This window comes from Cyprinodon tularosa, unplaced genomic scaffold (assembly GCF_016077235.1).
Source record: "Cyprinodon tularosa strain WSP-4 unplaced genomic scaffold, ASM1607723v1 ctg1, whole genome shotgun sequence".
NCBI lineage: Eukaryota > Metazoa > Chordata > Actinopteri > Cyprinodontiformes > Cyprinodontidae > Cyprinodon > Cyprinodon tularosa.
This window is the reverse complement of record NW_024037781.1, coordinates 892359-911561: the sequence shown is the minus strand read 5'-3', so window position 1 is coordinate 911561 and position 19203 is coordinate 892359. Positions and strand designations below refer to the sequence as shown.

General features: G+C 40.5%; 3 protein-coding genes across 5 annotated transcripts in view; 2 read left to right on the top strand and 1 right to left on the bottom strand.

Moving 5' to 3' along the window:
- Positions 1–3632, top strand: part of raph1b (Ras association (RalGDS/AF-6) and pleckstrin homology domains 1b) — a 55827-nt gene extending 52195 nt beyond the window's left edge. For all 3 annotated transcript variants that reach the window (XM_038279513.1, XM_038279444.1, XM_038279360.1), the window contains 4 exons: positions 367–465; positions 585–705; positions 816–952; positions 1050–3632. In XM_038279513.1, the coding sequence (XP_038135441.1) occupies positions 367–465; positions 585–705; positions 816–952; positions 1050–3482 (2790 nt within the window). In that variant the 3' untranslated portion in view covers positions 3483–3632. The remainder of the gene's footprint in view (positions 1–366; positions 466–584; positions 706–815; positions 953–1049) is intronic.
- Positions 3633–7481: 3849 nt separating this feature from the next.
- Positions 7482–11385, bottom strand: alg11 (ALG11 alpha-1,2-mannosyltransferase). The gene is made up of 5 exons (XM_038279242.1): positions 11267–11385; positions 10438–10659; positions 8509–8880; positions 7894–8438; positions 7482–7823 (listed from the first exon to the last, which is right to left on the bottom strand). The coding sequence occupies exons 1-5, from the start codon at positions 11311–11313 to the stop codon at positions 7540–7542; spliced, it is 1470 nt and encodes a 489-aa protein (XP_038135170.1). The 5' UTR covers positions 11314–11385; the 3' UTR covers positions 7482–7539.
- Positions 11386–12447: 1062 nt separating this feature from the next.
- cpb2 (carboxypeptidase B2 (plasma)) lies at positions 12448–17418 on the top strand. The gene is made up of 11 exons (XM_038290399.1): positions 12448–12570; positions 14036–14111; positions 14212–14336; positions 14432–14540; positions 14621–14722; positions 15938–16042; positions 16163–16273; positions 16407–16497; positions 16587–16789; positions 16863–16947; positions 17015–17418. Exons 1-11 carry the CDS (start codon positions 12494–12496, stop codon positions 17227–17229), a joined length of 1299 nt encoding a protein of 432 aa, XP_038146327.1. The 5' UTR covers positions 12448–12493; the 3' UTR covers positions 17230–17418.
- Positions 17419–19203: the final 1785 nt, after the last annotated feature.

The following is a 19203-nucleotide window of genomic DNA, read 5'->3' as shown; positions in this document are numbered from 1 at the left end:
ATCTCCAAAGTTTACTGCTGGTGAATCAAAAATACCAGTTTTTATTAGTTAACTTTAGCTGCTATTTTCTATCTATCTGTACAAACCATGTCAAGAATTCATTCATAAAGTAATAAAAACAGGGAATCCAAAATGCTACTTGAAGTTTTTGAAACTAAGATTAAGCTATTTTGCATTGAACACATGAAAAAGACAAATATAGATAAAAACAATATTTATAGATCAGTGTTTTTCTGATATACACATTAAAAAAGTCTTAACTAAATAGACACGGTAGCTGTACGTAGATCATGCAGATATTTAGTACATGAGCATGTTTTGTCAGCTCCGTTTTGAGGCTGATGTTTCTTTTATTTGCTTTTAAAGCATCCACAAATCCAGAAGAAATCCCAGTATATAAAGTACCTGTGCTGTGATGATGTCAGGACGCTGCACCAGTGGGTGAACGGCATTCGCATCGCCAAGGTGGGTCCAAACTAGGCTTAATTCTCAATTAAAAGAAATTAAAAATATATATATATAACATGGATTTATGGAGAGGTAATCTGTTTGCATAACTGACTGAAGTATGTGTCCTTCTGTAGTATGGCAAGCAGTTATATGTGAACTACCAGGAAGCAATGAAGAGGACAGAGGCGGCGTATGATTGGTCGTCTCTATCTACCTCTAGCATTCGATCGGGCTCCAGTTCAGCCAGCATACCTGGTGAGTTTTATTTTCCATTTACAGCTTAAGCTAAGTGTTAATGAAGAGCTGCATTCTCCAAACCTGTGCGCTGTTTAAACTGAGACTTGTTGGTGTTATTGTCCCATCAGAGTCGCAGTCCAATCATTCGGGTCATTCAGACAGTGGAGTGGACACAGCCTCCTCTCATGGCCGGTCCCAGAGCGTGGTGAGCTCCATTTTCTCTGAAGCCTGGAAGAGGGGAACCCAGATGCAGGAGAACTCAAAAGTATGGCTACTTTTTTTTGCTTTTTGTTTAGAGTAACTGAGATGGATGTTTAATTAGAGTTTGTGATTTGAAATATTGTGTATATTTTGCTCTGCAGATGAGACATGAGGCATCGCGTGGATCCACGCATTCCTCCCACAGCCACCGGCATCACAGCCAGCATTCAGTGGACCACCCAATCCTCACCCCTCATCCGCAGCCGGATCCGCCTCAGCCTAAGCAGTCATCGGTGCAACAACCGCAGCATCAGCCTCCGTCTCCCCCACAGATGCTGCCCCCTCCTCCCTCAGAAATGCCTCAGCCGCCGCCTCAGGTGCCGCCTCAGCCGCCACCTCAGCCGCCAAAGTCTCCAGAGCCACAGCCCAGCAGCAGCTACGACCACATGCCCCCACAGCAGCAGCCGCAAGAACCAACCGCTGCCCCAAATCCCCCTCCGCCACCACCGCCGCCGCCTCCTCCTCCTCCACCCCTTCCTCCAGTCCAAATGGTGTCTCACCACTCGCTGGCGCCCACAATGTACAAGTTCAGCACCATCACCAGGCTGCAGAACCAGAAGGGTTCCCACAAGTTACCCGCTCACCTCCACGCCACAGCGCAGCAAGTTCTGCCCCCACCTCCGACGCCGCCAGCCGCACCGGTTTTAAAGCCTAACGTGAATCACATAGCTGCTAGGACCAATGTCCCTCCTCCTCCTCCCCCTCCTCCTCCCCCTCCACCCTCCATGCCAACCCCAGGGTCCGCCATGGCTGTTCTGAGGTTTGGCCCTCCAAGCCCGGCCGCCCCTCCTTCCTTCATCCCTCCACCTCCTGCTCCACACAGCAACGGTGTAGCATTCCCTCCTCCTCCGCCTCCTCCGCCCGCGCCCCCTGCCTCCATGAAACAGACTGTTTACTCCAACGGGCTCAAGCAGGCCTTCAAGGAGCGCTTCCCCAGTCCGCCAAGAGAACTCCTATCTCAGAATGGAGATCTCGAGGACTCCCCGCCGCCTGCTCCAGCTCCGCCCCCACCTCCTCCGCCGCCTCTGCCACCACCACCTCCTCCTCCCCCTCCTCCCCAGCAGTTCCCAATACCAGCCCAGTTCCCTCCTCCTCCTGGACCCCCACCTGCGCCACCCAAAACCTTCACCCCTGGCTTCATGCCTCACTATGCACCCAAGCCGATGTCTCCGGTCTCACCCTTCCCTCCTGCGCCTACTCCACCACCGCCACCCCCTCCTCCACCACCTCCTCCTGCGCCGGCTCAATTAAAGAAGCAGCTCAGCCTCCAGCAGGGCCACACACCCAGCCATCCTCCACCTACCCTGCCTAAGCAGCACAGCCTTTCTAAGGCAACTGGCATTTCCACAGGAGCCGCACCGACCGTGTCTTTGGTAAAGCAGCTCGCTAGTCAGTTTCCAGGGGCGCCGTCTCAAGTCGCTAATCACGCCGAGTGCCCTAAAGCTCCCCTCTCCCCTCCTGCTGTAAAAACGAAACCAAAATGGCAGCTTGGCGGTTCCCAGCAGCCTCAGTCTCCAGAGTTCCCGCCTCCTCCAGCAGAAAGCAACAATGGCTTCCCTGCACCGCCTCCACCCCCACCGCCTCCCCCAGCACCCACCACTGGCCCGACGCCACCTCCGCCTCCACTTCCTTCAGGAAACATGGGTTCTCCGTTAAGGAGATCCCCCTCCGGATCCTCGAATTTTGGTGGGAAGAAACCTCCTCCGACCCCTCAGAGGAACTCAAGCATCAAGTCCAACTCATCTGCCTCCTACGAGGAATCCAGGAGGAACTTGCTAAGCAAGTTTGCTCCCCAGAGCAATGCCGCCACCTCATCCCAATGTCCCATCTCCTCCTCCAATGGATCTCCTTCAAAGGACTCTTCCAATGGGCCACCTGCGCCTCCTAAACCAGGAAAGCTCAACCTGTCTAACTTGCCGTTGGGGCTGCAGGCCAAACAGGCCGGCGGCGACTTTCCATCTCCTCCACCCGAGTGCGCCAGCTTTCCACCACCTCCCCCGGTCTCTGAGCTCTTCCCTCCTCCCCCACCTCCAGAAAATGACACTCATAGCGGAGGTGTCCCAAGGGTAGCCGTGGTAAACCCTCAACCCCAAGCCCCGCCTCCACCACCGCCCGTCTCCCTTGTTAGCAACTCCATTTGGGCGAAGAACTCCCTGAAAAAGACTCCACCGCCCGCTTTAGGGCGACGAAGCAACGCCACCCCAGAGCCCCCTCCAAAATCACCCCCTCCACCCACGTCCCCAAAAGGTAGCTCAGGTCAGCCTAACTTCCTGGAGGATCTGAGCTTGACATTAAAGCGAAAGTCGGTGGGTCGCCAAGGTCCGGGCCTCCCCGGCAAGCAAGACCTAGCGGGGACTATGGACGACATGGCACTGCCTCCACCGCCTCCAGAGCTACTCCTGGACCAGGGGAAGCAGAGCAACGGTGGAAACGGCGGCTATATGTCCGGAAACATCTCAGGCTATGCAACGCTGCGAAGGGGACCGCCACCTGCACCGCCCAAACGAGGGGATGGGACCAAACTTACCGGATAACGTGGAAGTCTGAGATCAGGACGTGACGCAGCTGACTGAACAGACATTATTAGCTAAACGGATACGAGATCCTGAGCTGATGAAATTCACCTGATCATTACGTGACCTTGTATATAAAAAAAACCCAAATCCAACCACCAATTCCAAACAGTGCTTTTTTTAACACAAAGCATTGTAAAATAGAAGGATTTACAGTAACAAGACTGTTAAGACTGGACCAGGTGGGTGTGAAGGATCCAGGTCTGAGCCAAATCATTTTTTCTTTTTTTTTCTTTTTTTTGCCATGAAGATATGCCACATACTGAATAGAAAGAAAAAAAAACTGAACCACATTAGGACGTTTCTGCTTTGGTTACTGCATGAACCACATGTGACAACAAGCTGTAAAAAAAAAAAAAAAAAAAAAAAAAAAGGTGAAGCTGGTGTGCCTGCGTGCGTGTGCGCACACGTGTGAAAGAGAAACATGCATCGTCTGCATGCATGTTCACACATGGTGAAGCATTAAGGAAGGCTTTTATTGAATGTGGTGGTTTTGTTTTCTATTGTATGAAATTATTTAAAGACTGATTGTTTTAAAGTTTTTTTTTTTTTTAAGCTTTTTTTTAGAAGTTTTCCTTTAAGCAGGAACATGTTTGGTCCCAATAGCATTCCAATTTAACAAGTTTTTATGGGTAAAATCTCAATAAATTAGAATATCGCTGTCAAGGTGCCAAACTGAAGACCCAAAATTAAGTTCCATAGGATTTTTTTTTGTTTGTTTTTTACAGAAATACAGTTTAATTCTCAGCCACCAGGGGGCGCCAGAACTATAGCTTCAAGTTTGAAAGCAACTTGCAGCAGAAAAATAAGTTACCTACTGTGTTTTGAAATCTGAAAGCAGAGCGATTTGGACCAGCAGACTGAGAAGTTGTGGAGCTTCACCCTTCTACATTAAATAGAACAGCAAAGAACCCCAAAAAATATGTCTGATTTTGTATGTAAGCGTTAAGGGGAGCTCAGGCATGACTTATTCAGTGACGGATCTGACCGTTTCAAGTTCCATAGTTTATTTTTTTGACAAATATTGTATAGTTGCCTGAAAAATAATGTCATATTTCTCAAATTAGTTAACGATTAGGTCAAAAGTTGGCCAACAAAAACTATTACTGACAGAACAGCTGTCCAGCAGGTATGTTATACAGGGTTAGATACTAATGCTGGTCCCAAAGTGCTTATCTAAGCATTTTTTAAGGAAAGTTAAGTGGAAAGACAGTTTTTTATTATTATTTTACCTTGTTTATTCAAGTCCAACATCAGAATAACCAAGAGAAACTTTGTTTTCTTCAATTTATTTTGTTTTAATCAGAACTCCGCTGCTTGGACCGACTCCCAGAGTTACTCAGCATAAACCCAACAAAGAATGTTGAGGGTGTCCTGTAGATGAGAGTCAACAAAGATTGTGAGCATATATTAAACTCTTTAGTTGGCTGACATTTCTGTAGTTAAAATCCCTTTGACGGCTCTTATTAAATATTTCAATTTTGAGGGGTTTCAATTATTTACGTAACGCATTACAGATATTCTAATGTATTGAGATGCACCGGTAGTGTTAACTGAAAAATAATGTGGTGAAATATCTTTTTTATAACTCTGCCAATGCGGATTTGAAGGAAGCCTCATTCTGATCGCAGAAGTCCAGAGAAATGAAAAGTTTTTCAAAGACTTTTGCAGAGATTGCTGGACTTTGCAAAAGCGAGAAAATTCTACTTTTTTAATTTAATGCTAATTTAATTCCAGCTAGGTTTAAAAAGCGTGTTTATTTGAGCGGGGTAATTGTGTGTTGACTTGATTCTTGGACACCTCATCCTTTCAGCTTTCATCCTCCGTCACTGGTTCCTATGAGATCAACATCCTGACAGCAGGAATTTTATCTTACTACACAATGAAGGAGAAATATCAGGCTGTTAATGTACAGAGCATTACATTTTGTATTTAATAACCCATCTTCAGACTTGCATTAGACCGAATGTGCTTTGAATCCCGTCTTTTATTTCTTCATGGTGTCATTGCTGCTTTAGCCGACAGCGCACAATGACAGCAGTGCCTCAAAGGTGGAGCATGAAGGGTTTTTTTCTGCCTTTTTTCCCCAGCAGGTGCTTGTGCTGTCCATTTAGTCAACGTTCCTCCATGTGTCTCTTTGTGCCATGATGACAACTCTGTAATATTTCGCATAATCTAGCTGGTTTCCACATCCCTGCAGGTTAATTCCACAAAAAGGACTTCTTAATCATGCTTATCATTTGTCCGAGTTGGCTAAAGGCGACATATCTTAAATCACCCTGACGGGATGTTTGCTAGAGTGCAGTTTGTAAGCTATTAATGTGTTGAAGTGTGAAGTAAAGAAAAAGCCGGTTGAAGTAAATGTTTCCTCTTGCATATAAACTGAAAAATCCCAATATACATGTTCAAACTAGACCTCAACCCTGTTTCAGAGTCTTATTTGTTCAGGTAATGAAAATGCTATTAATCAATGATAAACATGAGTGTTCTGAACAGGTCTACTGCTCCCTCTAGTGGTCCCATGGTGCTCTACACCCTGTAGAAGGGATTGTTTAAAAAAAATCCATCGATGAAGCCTTGAAATGTCTGAATTATGATGCAGTATGGAAACTTTGTACTATATAAAGTAGGGCTGTTGCAGTCACTTTTACATCAGGCCACTTCAGCATCTTCAGGTCATAAATAAATCAATTAATTTTCACTACAGAGAGAGCACTGCTCTGGTATTACTCCTATTTATGTAGCAGTTTTAGCCACTTTGTACAACTTAAAGACGTTTGCCTCTATTTTAAAGATGACCAATACTGCTTTTATTTATTTATTTTTGAATATCTTGATGCTACTGCTGATTATTTTTGGGTCAATCCTTAAAGCCCATATTTATTTTTATTTCTCCATGTCCATAAGAATGATACAAGGATGCCATTTTCAATAAAAAAGGAAAGAAAAACCAAAGAAACAAAACAATGGATAGCAAATGTAGGTATCTTGGGCTACTAATGATCGATGAACAGATGATGCTAATAAAAAATGCTAATATCAGTGAAAGATCATTGATCTATTTCTATATTATGACGATATAACTGTTGGCGGTGGACGGTTTGATAATTCACCATGAGAGGCCACAGGCCTTGAATTTAGTGCATGTGAGAAAGAATTGATTAGTATGGAGGTTTTTTTTTCTCAAAAATAATCAAAAAGCCCAAAATGTCTGCATTAATACCAGAGCTGTAACATTAACACTAGTATCAAGTTAATGTTTTTTTTAGATTACACCTGAAGAAAATATGCAAGATTGGTATATTTAACACAATTCCAGTGAAATAAGGGCTCCATGGTGAATCTTTTTTCTAATTAATGTTAAAATTATCAATATAGAGCCCATCTGCAGCATCTTCTATAGTTTCCAAGTAGAGTTCAGGACTATTTAGGGACAGTTTTAGTTGATATTCCAATAGATCTTTGATTGAACACCAGGATGAGGAGGATCTTGTATTTTCTATTAAAGGGTTTGTTGGAGCCGAACATTCAGGGCTAAAACTAATCCATGATGGAAGAAATGAGCTATAATGTTGTGATTATACATATGTATATGATTATTACATTTTAAATAAAACCTAGAAACACTATTTTATGTTGCATAAACTACATAACTGGCTTTGCTTCTTGTTTTGTAGGAAATCCTGAAATCAAAAAGAACTAGGCACTTAAAAAGCAAAGACTAGTTGCAGTATTTTATTTTTTTATTACATTTAAAGATCTTTCACTTCTAGATAAATTAAAATCCTGATACAATTTATGGATAGAATTATTTTTTTTGTAAATAATAACTTTAATTCTCTTTTTCATGTTTTAAAGGCTAATTTGTTTCCACTATTTTACAAAATATACAATCTATACAAAAGGGAAGAAAAAAAAACAATATTTACAATGAAAAGCAGCTGATTTTTACCTAAAAAAAAAAGGAAACATGTTTGTCGTTAAGGTTGAGGTGCTTCAGCTGTGAAGTTGGAACAGATCATCCCTCCAGTGTTCCCATCAGAGGCTCCATGGCTGCAAGGAAGCAGGCTTCAAACTCCTCATCTGAGAAGCGTGCCACTGACTGGCGTGCGCTGCGTCTGATGTCCAGGCGGCTCTCAGGAGTTAGAGCCAGGATCTGCTCTATGGCTTCGGCGTAACTTTCCTCACTGTCTGCTAGGAATCCGGTTTGATGGCCTTCAAAAGGTCTGACGATGTCGAGCTTTGGACCCCCAGATCTGTGAGCCAGGATGACCTTTCCTGCTGCCATGCACTCCACCACCCCTATAAAGGAAACAGGAAATGCATGATAACCGCACTGAAATTAATATAATCATGTTTTTGTTTTTTTTACCAATTCCAAAGTGTTCATTCCACATGGTGTGTAGACCAATGGTGGCTTTGCTCATCTCCCTCTTCAGCTCTTCGAATGAAACGTTCAGTTTGAACTCCACTCTATCCGCCACGCCCAGCTCCTGGCAGAGTCCCCTAAGCATCAGAACTCTGTCTTCATCTTCCTGGTTTCTGCATCCGCCTATCAGAATGAGCTTCAACTCCTTTCGTTTGTCTAACGCCTTCTTAAAAGCCCTGATCTGCAGCCGGTGATCCTTCTCCGGCCTGAACTGCCCGACAGAAACGATGGAGTGGCACTTCCTGTCCCCGTCATCCTCCAGCGGGATGTCCAGGAAGGCACTTATGTCGCAGGGTGGGTACACCACGCTGGTGCGGTTGGGGGAACGCCACAGAGACAAGATGTGGTCGAGGGTCCAAGAGGAGTTGACCATGATGACGTCGCTGCAGGAGCCGGCCATCCCGTAGAGCACAGCAAAGAGGCAGTAGTAGACCAACTTGAAGGCGCTCAGAAACAGACTGTTTGAGATGAAGTCTGGGTTGTTGAACCTGCAGTAAATACTTTGAGTTACTTCAGTGGTTGGAAAGCAACGCATTGATAAAAGTAGATTGGTATTACCTTGGGTTCCGCTCCCTCACCACAGAGAGCATGTCGGTGCTAATGGTGGGATAGTGAACATAGCTCCCGACACTGCAGCCTCCCAGGTAGCGAAACAGCGGGAGAGTGAATGCGTAGCCCATGGAGTCTATATAGAGGTCCGGGACCAGCTCTGTCAGCGCCTCCCATCCCAAGAAGACGGACCCTATGCTCTGTCCCAGAAGGGTGAAGTGCGGAAACAGGCCGGGCTCCACAAGCACCCGGTGCTGCAGGAACACAAAGCGGACCTGTCGTGGGAGCACGATGTTGAAGCGTTGACGTGCTCCGTCCAGGATTTGCTGGCCAGTTACGCCCAGGTCCCCGGTGTAAACCACAAAATTGACGTCTGCATACCTGCAAAAAATACATATTAGAAAGCAGGAAAATGATCAAAAATGGTGATCGTTAGCATTCTGTAGCATGTCCTTTGCTGCAGTTGCTAACCTGTTAGGGGGGGATCTACCAGTTTAACCCCCGTCAGATTGGATGAAGAGAACTCGTATACAACTTTTAGGTTTTGCCAAAGATTCTAATTCAGATTTACTTCTGGACTTTGACTGATCCATTCTACTGCATTGGCCTACTTTAACTGTAGCTCAAGATGTGTGTTTAGTGGTGGGCTGCTATTGGGTGAACCTTTAAGTCCAAATAAAAATGTTTGGACGTGAGTTTTTCCAGTATTGCACTGTTTTTAGCTTAATTCACATGTCCAACAAATTTGACCACATTTTACGTCTATGATTAAGGAAAATAATGTGATTTAAATCTAATATCAAAAAGGTTCGTAAAATTTCCTTCGTTCATCTCCAGAATATAGCAAAAAATTGGAAATCTCTTGTCTGGGGGTGATGCTGATAGCCCAGGTTGGAGTATTGTAATTATTTACTATCAGAAAATCCACAAAAACTGCAGTTAAAAGCTTTCAGGTGATCCAAAATGCTGCAGCTAGAGTTCTAATGAAAATAAAAGAGATCATATATCTCACATCCCAGCTTCTCTTCATTGTTTTCCTGTAAAACCCAGAATAGAGTTTGAAATATTCTTCAAGTATAAAACCATAATTAACAAAGCTCTATCTTATATCAGAGATATGAGTGTTACTTTTGTTCCAAACAGACCACTTCGCTCTCAATCTGCAGGTTTACCAATAGAATTTCTAAAAACAGAATGGGAGGCAGATCTTTTAGTTATCAGGCTCCTCTTCTATAGAACCAACTACTAGTTTTAGTCTGTATGGAAGACACCCTGTCTATTTTCCTTTTTGATAAAGCTTACAGTTTGAGCAGCTCAGATTACCCTGAGCTATCTCTATAGTTATGCTGCTAGCTGCTATGAGCTTAGACTGCTGGAGGACATAGGGACCACTTTTTCTCACTCTGCTCCATTCTACTTCTTTCCTCTACTTTTGTCTGCGGTCCCCATCTGCCCATCCAAGAGGATTCTGCATCAAGTACTTGGGGGAGTGTTATCCTAGTGGTTAGAGCAGTGAGCTTGTGGTCTGAGGTTTCAAATATCCGGTTTGATGGGTTCCAGAGACCCTTAACCCCACACTACTCCCTGGGCACCACACAATGGCAGCCCACTGCTCCCTTAGGGAATTGATTAAATGCAGAGAATTAATCAAAGATCAATTATAATTATTTATTTTCACTTGATGTAATCAGCTGGGTTTCTTGTTTTAATATATAACCAATCTGTCTGTATGATTTGATTAAAATGTATCTCTAAAGTGCCTTAAGAAGGTGTGTTGTTAAATGGTGCTACATAAATAAACTGAATCTAATCCCTGCACCTTCTTACTGCCATCATGTCCACTGCAAGTCTTCAGTGATGGGCAGTAAAAGTTTTCCATGAAGGCAGCTTATTTTTGATACACTCCACAAACATATGCTCATCAGAAATGCGGTCTACCTGTTCTGCAGAGCCCTGATTGCACACCAGAGCACCCTTTCTCCTCCCCCTCCAGCATTGCAGTAAGGGTGGAAAAAGGCTACAGTGGGTCGACCCTCCCTCGCCCGGCGAGCGTTCCTGCTGCTCTGCAGCCAGAGACGAACAGCCAGCACCAGCAGGACGAGGACGGCGAGCAGAAGCACACACAGAAGCACCAGTGGGAGAAGCAACTTCCACAGCAACCTGAAATGAAGAGATGCTCAATGTGAATATGGCTCAGTTTAAGCAGCAGGCAACGCAGAGGGGTTTACAGGAGGAAAATGTCAGCAGGACTTAAAAGCATGACGTATGTAAAATAGGTTAAAATATCTGAAATATCAATGTTTAAATCTGTGCATTTCAACGTGAGTGTGAGAAATGCAAATTTTTATTTTTAATTGAATAATTAGGTTTATTCATCAACACAATCTATGTTCTATCATGTTTTTTTATGCACTCTAGCCAAACTAGACCAAGCTCTGCACTGGTGGCAACACCATTCAGTCAGACAGGCCACCTAGAAGTCTTTTTAACTGCAATTGAATCCCTCGATTCTTTTTATTCAAACGGCTTAATTCAAACAGCACCGAAAGAAACTAGAAAATGAGCACAGATTTAATGACTGAAATATATTAATCACACTACTCTAAAACTGTTGCATTTTTTCACAGTACATGCCAAATAAATAAGCTAATGTTGCGTTATGTTTTGTTATTTTCGAAAATAAGCTGTAAAAAAGAAAAAACAAAAATAAACTGAATATTCTAAGGCCAAACTATCCTCCGATCTCTGCTGTTTTTTTGCGTCTTACCTCGTTAATTCACACAAATACAAAACAAGCTGATCGTGAGCAGACATCTTTACGTCACTTCTTCGCCTTCACGTCTTCTCTCTCCTCACTGTGAGTTCTAGCTATATGGCGCCCCCAACAGGTCAGGCAGCAATACAGCGTCGAAGTACTTCTTGCAGTGTTTTATGGCGGTTGGCAAACTGATTAAAATGCATTTCCGCAACCAACTGATGAGGAGTTTAACAAGGAAACAGGAAATAAGACTTTTTTTGTTTTATTGCAAAAAAAGAACATACATGAACAATACAGAACATTGATAATTACAGACATATGCAACAAGAAAGGGATTTATAGTAGAAGAATTCCATGACTGTAAAAATGTCCATAGCAGTATATTGGTTTATCTTATAGTTTATCTTTTAACTCTTCACTATTATGTTATTCTTATAATTTTTTCTAAGGTCCACAATTGTGTGACCATTTTTTTCTCTGATCATTTTGCTGCTGTAAACACCAGACTTTCCACATTATTGGACAATGAAGAGATTTTCTATTCTATTCTATGTCTTTTTTTTTTTTTTTTTTTTTTTTTTTTTTTACAATTAAGGAGTATTCTTCAATTTTGGGGCACTCCTCCAAAGGTTTTGCAATAGTCGTTTGCGTTACTGTTGATTTGGGTTTTTCTGACTGGGATGGGATTCTTTTTGTAGCTTCAGCATAAATTATTCCGAACTCTAATTTCATTTTTTTTTATACTTTCAGATCTTTTGCTCACTTCACATCCATGATATGCATCAATATGTTCCTCACCACAGTCACAGCATTTCATTTTTACTTCTTTCCCACATTTTCCATGATCATGCTTTCCAGCACACCTTAAACATTATTGTTTTCCTTTACACACAGCTCCCATATGACTAGTTTTTTTGGCATTTAAAACATCTCAGCGGTGGAGGACTGTACATTTTCACATTGTAGCTCATATATCCAACAGCGTTGAAGTTTTAGGATTTAACTGGTTAAAGAAATATTTTACACATATTTTGATTATCCAATATTAAATGGCTTGTTGAAGAGATAAGTGACCAAATAAGTGACCAAATAATAAGGCCTCTGTTGATATCAGCATGTTTTCTGAAAGGAAGAGTTTTCTTAAATAAACACAGCTTCAAATCAATACCTTTGTATCTACCCCCACAGTTTGGATGTTTTCAGGGTTTGGACATTTTCAGTGTGGATCGTGACATAATGGCGACTCTTTGGGTGTTATTTTTTATTTTTTATTTTGAACTGCTTCTGAAAACGGGGCACTGCACAGAAACAAGGTAAAGGGCCTTATTTTAATTCCATTTGAAATGTGCTGCATTTTTCTCTTAAAGGGCTGAAGGGAAAAACAGACTTTGTCAGACAACAGAAATAGCACACTTATGTAAACATGTGAAGCCACGCTGTGTCATATACAATACTATAAAAAAAGTATTTTCCAATTACAAATTTTTCAAATGAGAATTTCTTTATGATTAAGAAATGAAAAGCTATCCCAACCAAAAGAATTCTAGCCCCACCCTTCTTTACTTTTTGTATTTTCAGCCAACATGTAGTTTATCTACTATGATCGGCCTCTTTAAAGGTTTTATCACAGATTCACATTTGGTCTTATATCCACACTTTGATAAAGTCATTCTAAAACCTTCTTTATCTGTTTTTTAAGCTGGTCCTAAACCGTCTTGCTGGAGCGCTTTAGATCATTGTCCTGCTGCACAACAGTGCTAAAGTACACTTGAGCTTAAGGTCAAAGCTGATAACCTCACATTGAACTTTATGAACGTTATTTGTTATTGCAGACCATCATACTACTACCATCATGCCTGCTTTTACTACATTAATTTCCTCAAATGTCAATGGTTTAAACAGGAATGTCTATTGGGTGCTGTGTTCTTTTTTTGTATTATGAAATCACAGCTTTAGATGTTCTCCGGGGTTCTTCTTTGACCTCCTGGATGAATTATTTATGCCCTCTTGGATTGGTTTTGTTACATCAGCTGTTCCTTGAAGGTTCATCATAATTTCCTGTTTTCTTCATTGGTGGATAATGAATAGATAGATTGACGGACGGACGGACAGTGTTAGAGTTTAAATATAAATTAAATCTAATTTTAATTAGATTTAAGACCTGCAGGTCTTTTACTCTCCCTCCTAAAATCTCACCTTATCAAACTAAAACTGTGCTGATTCTGTTCAAATTTGAAAAAGAGTGAAAGACAAATAAAACTAATCGTTTTCAAAATGTTTGGCTGGTTGAAATAAATGTATGCAATTTCATGCTGATAAATTCTATCGCTTGAATTTTAAACAATCCCAAATAATGTAAAAAAAGAAAACATATGTTTTTGTACCTCTTATAGGTTTTTATTCAGTTTATTAAGAAATAAGATAGATAGATAGATAGATAGATAGATAGATAGATAGATAGATAGATAGATAGATAGATAGATAGATAGATAGATAGATAGATAGATAGATAGATAGATAGATGGTAACAAGAATGTTTTCCAGACAGAACCAGGATGTCTTGGCTATCTATAAGCTCTAAAGAAATAAAAGCTTACTTTAAAACATAAACTTGTATTTTGTTGATAGTTTAAAAAATGGAAGTGTGAGGAAAAATAGAATTAAGACATTTGTTAGGTAGAAGAAATTTTGAAAGTGTATCCCTACAGAGGAGCTGATCAAACATTTCCAGTTTTATTAATTGTAACTTTTTTTATTTATTTATTTTATTTTATTTAGCAGTCAAGTTTTATCAATCACCCCTAATACTCAGGAACAAGTGGAAGTTTTGAGGAATGTGTCCACCCAGTATCAGGTAGAATATTTATTATCTTTGTCACCATTTATTTGTCTCTTGCAGGTAACAATTTTTTCTGCAAAAGTTAACTTTGCTCATTTTGTCTTTTTCCCCTTAGACAGGTTTATGGAAGCCAGCTTCACCTCACAATATAAAAGAGCTAACTCAAGTCCACCTGTACGTTCCTGCAAACAGCTCAGAGACAGTCAGGAACCTGCTGCAGAGACACGGCATTACTCATGAGTCCGTCCCTCATTTTATGAAGCACTGCTGCATTTTCAGGCCTTCTTTGTGTCACTTTAAGGTCCCTGCAACCTGCTGTGTGTTTTTTACTGCAGGGTGTTGCTATCCAATGCAGATGAAATTATAGAAATGCAGATGAGGAACGAGTCTGGGGATCCAAGAAGTGGCTCGACGTTTTACCAAAGATACCACAATTTGGAGGATGTGAGACCCACAGTTAGACGTCTTCTACATAGGAGTGATCATAGTGTTGATGTTCACAATTAAACATTTCTCTGTTGTAGATCTATAAGTGGATTAACAGAACGGCACACGAAAACCCTACCACAGTTAAAGCTATTCTTATTGGCTCCTCATATCAGAAGAGACCACTTTATGCTCTGAAGGTAAAGCTCCATTTATTGAAAATAAAATCACTAACCTGGTTTGACAGTTCTGTCCGTACCCAGAGAACAGGGATGATTCCAGCCAGTCTACTGAACAGACGCAGCAGACGCTGTCAGAGAGTTCCAGACATGGAAGCCTAGAAGGCTGCAGGGGTGACAGGAGATCAGATTCAAGGAGATGAATGAAGGCAGGATAATCCACAGGGCGAAGTCAAGAGGCAGATCCAGGTTCAGTCGACAGATGAATCCAACAGGGCCTGAAGACAGGCCAGGCAAACAGATCAGACAGGGGCAGGCAGGCTCAAAGGTCCAAATACAGAAACAGGTCACACTATAGTAACGCTGGAGAACTCTCGACACCAACCTGGCACTGATGGCTGGGAAACATGCAGCTTATATAGGAAACTGGAATAGTTTGATGTGATGAGTGACGAGGAACAGGGCAGAGCTAGACAGGTGAAAAGAGCAATCAAGCCAGCCATCAGCGCCAAAATCATAACATATTTGAATAGACTGAGAATGTATTTGAAAAAAAAGAGATGAATCTCAACTGTTAAAAATTTAAGTGAGAATATATTTATATCAAGTGAATCAATTAACTTATCTTGATTATTTTTGTTGTACTCAATGGCAAAGACCTGTATATCAAGTTATGTTATGTCTCAATGATTATGGTAGTTATTTATTTATTTATGTAGTTATTTTTAATTATTGCCAGCATACTAAAGGTAAATTAAGGTATTTGATGGACCTCACCTAGTAATGTTTTTGGAGGATGTCAGATTAAGTGCACAGAACCCCAAACATGCAAATTCTACTTAGAAAAACAAGCTCAGCTTTAAACCCAGGACCTTGTTGCTGCAAGGGGATCATGCTGACTGCAAAAGATTTCCTCTAAATCATCCTTGCCATGCCTGTTTCTGCCTCTATCCTGATTGATGGATGTTAATTTACATTTATATTCTAACAACTACATTGTTGTAAATAATTCCTCCTCAGGTGAATAATAAATGATAATAATAATTATAATATTGCTTCAGATCAAAAGATTATTTTAGTTCAATTGAGTAAATAATGGTCTGATCTGTTTAAAGACTATCTGTAGGTTTTTATCCAAGCACAGAGGGCCTTTATTCCATACTTAATCGTTTTATAGATGCTGCTTTGATTATTTAAATAGAGTCTGAGGACAAATGTTGCTCTGCTTTGTTTTAGCTGTCTCTAAATAACAGGCCAAATAAGAAAGCCATGTGGATCGACTGTGGGATCCATGCCAGAGAGTGGATCTCTCCTGCTTTCTGCTTGATTTTCGTTCAATATGTGAGAGAAACTTTTGAATATTTGAATATATTCAACCCACAAAATTAATCTGAGTCTGTTTGTTTGTTGTTGTTGTCTTGCATCTCGGGGATCAAACAGCAGCTACTCTTTCTCTTACAGTCGCTGTCGTTTTACAAAGTGAACTCAGATATTACTCAGATCCTGGACAACATGGATGTCTACGTCCTGCCTGTCATGAACCCAGATGGATACAAGTACACCTGGACAAAAGTAGGATCATGTGGAACAAAAGCCAAACGTTTTGTTACAATAAGTTCTGGTTCCGTCTTATTTTGCATAATCTGATCATTTTTGAGACTGCCTCAATATCTGTACACAAAGTTTTTCCTCCTCTTTATTTCAGGATAGGATGTGGAGGAAGAACCGTTCCCCCACAAACGGCACGTCCTGCATCGGAGTGGATCTAAACAGAAACTTTGACGCCAACTGGTGTAGTAGGTTCCTAGAATAGAAAGCCCTCTGAGGTTTTACAAATACAAAAGACCAAAATATGGCTTATACAGTTTGATTATCCTCTCCGCAGCAAAAGGAGCCTCTCCTGACCCCTGCTCTGAGATCTACTGCGGCGCCTTCCCTGAGTCGGAGCCAGAGTCGCAGGCTGTTGCCAACTTCCTGCGTAGCAACAAGGACATCATTCAGATCTACTTGAGCATCCACTCCTACTCTCAGATGCTCCTCATCCCCTATTCCTGCACCATGGATGAAGCTGATAATCACAGTGAACTGGTGAGCACTGCTTAAATTACCTAAAATGTACCAAAAATCAGAGTTTCATGTGTATTTTTCATTTTTTCCACAGTATGAGATGGTCAAACAAGCTGCAGAGAATATTAGAAGATACTACAGGAATGTGTACACATATGGAGCCGGCGCTAAAACAATATGTAAATATTTATGCAATATCCTTTTGACTTCATGAAGACACGTTATTTCATCCTTTTCTCTTTGCAGATCTGGCTCCCGGTGGCTCTGATGATTGGGCGCATAATCTCGGCATTAATTACTCCTTTACGTTTGAGCTCCAGGACCGCGGGCGCTACGGCTTCCTGCTGCCGCCATCTTATATTCAGGGTGCCAGCAATGAAGCTCTTATTGCGTTGAAGACCATCGCTCTGAAGGTCATAGAGAAAACCCAAGCTGCAGCAGGTTCCCCTCAAAATGTCTGAGAGGGTTTGACCTGCAGCTTTGATTGGATATTTAAATGTTGTCAATTAATGACACTGAATACGAGGAATCATTAGAAAGTGTTAAGAAATGTTGATGTGTATGTAGTGAAAAAATCTAAATTGATGCACAATAATGAACAAAGAAAAATTACAGTCACAAGTTGGTGAATAAATAAGTGTGATTTTTTTCAGTTTTTTTTCAACTTCAATCTCATTATTATTTTTGTATATATGTTTGTCTAGCCAGAGGAGGAAAGTATGGATCTGCATAGGCGGTGGTCTGCTTTTCCCCCTGTGGTGGGGCCACTGCTGATCTTTGTTTACTTTTCATTTAAGAGTTAATGAAAAATAATAAAATTATTCAAAAATACTCTGTTTGAGTGACTTAAATCATTGAATCTCAAAGTGAGGGTCGTGACCCCACTTGGGCTCCTTGATCAACTAGTATGGCGTCTTCAGATCCACTACAGAAATTGAATCAAACAATAAACATTTATGTTAAAGTGTTTAAATATAAAAAAGCATCACTTAAAAAAAAGAAAAAAAAAACTACCTTGGTTGTCGATGCATTTCGCAATATAGTAACACCCATGTTAATTTTATATTGGTAGGAGCATTTGTCTACAAAACCATAATTCGGGTCATGAGTTGACACTGGTATCATTATGATAGTCGGCAGCTAATACATTCCGGGAAACTAGAAGTTTGATGATCAAATACTTTTAATATGCATCATTTTAATCTCATTACACACCAAACAAACAGTGTATTTAGCCTTTTTCTTCTTTCAAAGGGGCCTTCAGCTTGCAGCTGCTAAAATCCCCAAACAACCTTCTCTCATAGTAAAATTTAAAAAGGTTATTAATTAATTCATAAAAAACCTGAATAAATTTGTTTTTTCATTGCAGCAATATTATGTCTCTGTAAATTGCGCGTAAATGACATGTGTTGTAAATTGGCCCTAAAAAAAATAAACTGAACCAAACTGAAATAGTAATTGTAAAGGCCTCCTTAGTAATGGAAAAGGCAGAACACAGTCACGGACACTTCAGTGTAAAAGCTGGATGTACATATAGTTTTTTAGTGATTTGTTGTTGTTTTTTTAGTTAAGTGGAAAGAAAAAGTTTCATAGAATAATGTGTGCATTGAACAACCTGTTCTCTAAAACGTATGTTCTGTGATAACAAATAATTGTAAAGATGAATATAAGTATGTACAATTTCATATATTTCACACTATGGCTGTTGACAGATTGATAATTTGGCCTGAATACCATAATCTTTACAGTTTACCATTTTGTAACAGATTGTTACTGGTATATTGGATGATCCAAAATCAAATCAAAATGGGTTTTAAATACATAAATACTGAGGAGAAAATAAGGGGTTTAAATGTTTACATTCAAATACATCTAGTATAGATACCTAAAAAGTGTACTTAAGTACAGTAAAGAAGTATTTGTACTTCTTACTTATTCAAGATAGTGGGTACAGCACTTGACGCTTATACCACTGAACCAGGAGTAACATTAGAGGTTTGTTTAAATAAAAAGTTCTTCACTGTTAAGCAGGATTGAATTATAAGACAGATCCCAGACCAAGTATTGGGTTAATATAGATCAGATAAAGTTTATTTAAGATAAAGATTAATATTTATTAAGATTTATTTATGTTTGAAATCTAACCCCAACTCTAAACCCGACTTTTGCATTTTGAAGCAATGTACAGAAGACGATTTGGGCCACTGAAAAATAATTTTTAAAAAGTTACTTGATTTTTAAATTTTATTTCAGTTCAATATTGGAATTTTTCCCTCAGAATTCTAACTTTAATCTTGGAATTCTGACTTAATTCTCAGAATTCAGACTTTTTTTCTCAGAATTCTGTCTTTAATCTCAACTTAAACTGAAATAGAATAAAACGTTTTTTTTTTTGTTTTTTTTTTAAGAGGATTAGGGCCACTGAAAAAAAGGTA

What these genes read in the sequence shown, in the direction of transcription:
- alg11 (XM_038279242.1), bottom strand. Translation starts at nt 11,313, where the DNA reads ATGTCTGCTCACGATCAGCTTGTTTTGTATTTGTGTGAATTAACGAG. An exon ending in ATCAGGGCTCTGCAGAACAG is followed by an intron (nt 8,881 to 10,437) that starts GTAGACCGCATT and finishes TATTTTTTGCAG; the next exon opens with GTATGCAGACGTCAATTTTG. An exon ending in GTGAGGGAGCGGAACCCAAG is followed by an intron (nt 8,439 to 8,508) that starts GTAATACCAATC and finishes TATTTACTGCAG; the next exon opens with GTTCAACAACCCAGACTTCA.
- cpb2 (XM_038290399.1), top strand. Translation starts at nt 12,494, where the DNA reads ATGGCGACTCTTTGGGTGTTATTTTTTATTTTTTATTTTGAACTGCTT. An exon ending in AGACACGGCATTACTCATGA is followed by an intron (nt 14,337 to 14,431) that starts GTCCGTCCCTCA and finishes TTTTTACTGCAG; the next exon opens with GGTGTTGCTATCCAATGCAG. An exon ending in GACCACTTTATGCTCTGAAG is followed by an intron (nt 14,723 to 15,937) that starts GTAAAGCTCCAT and finishes GCTTTGTTTTAG; the next exon opens with CTGTCTCTAAATAACAGGCC.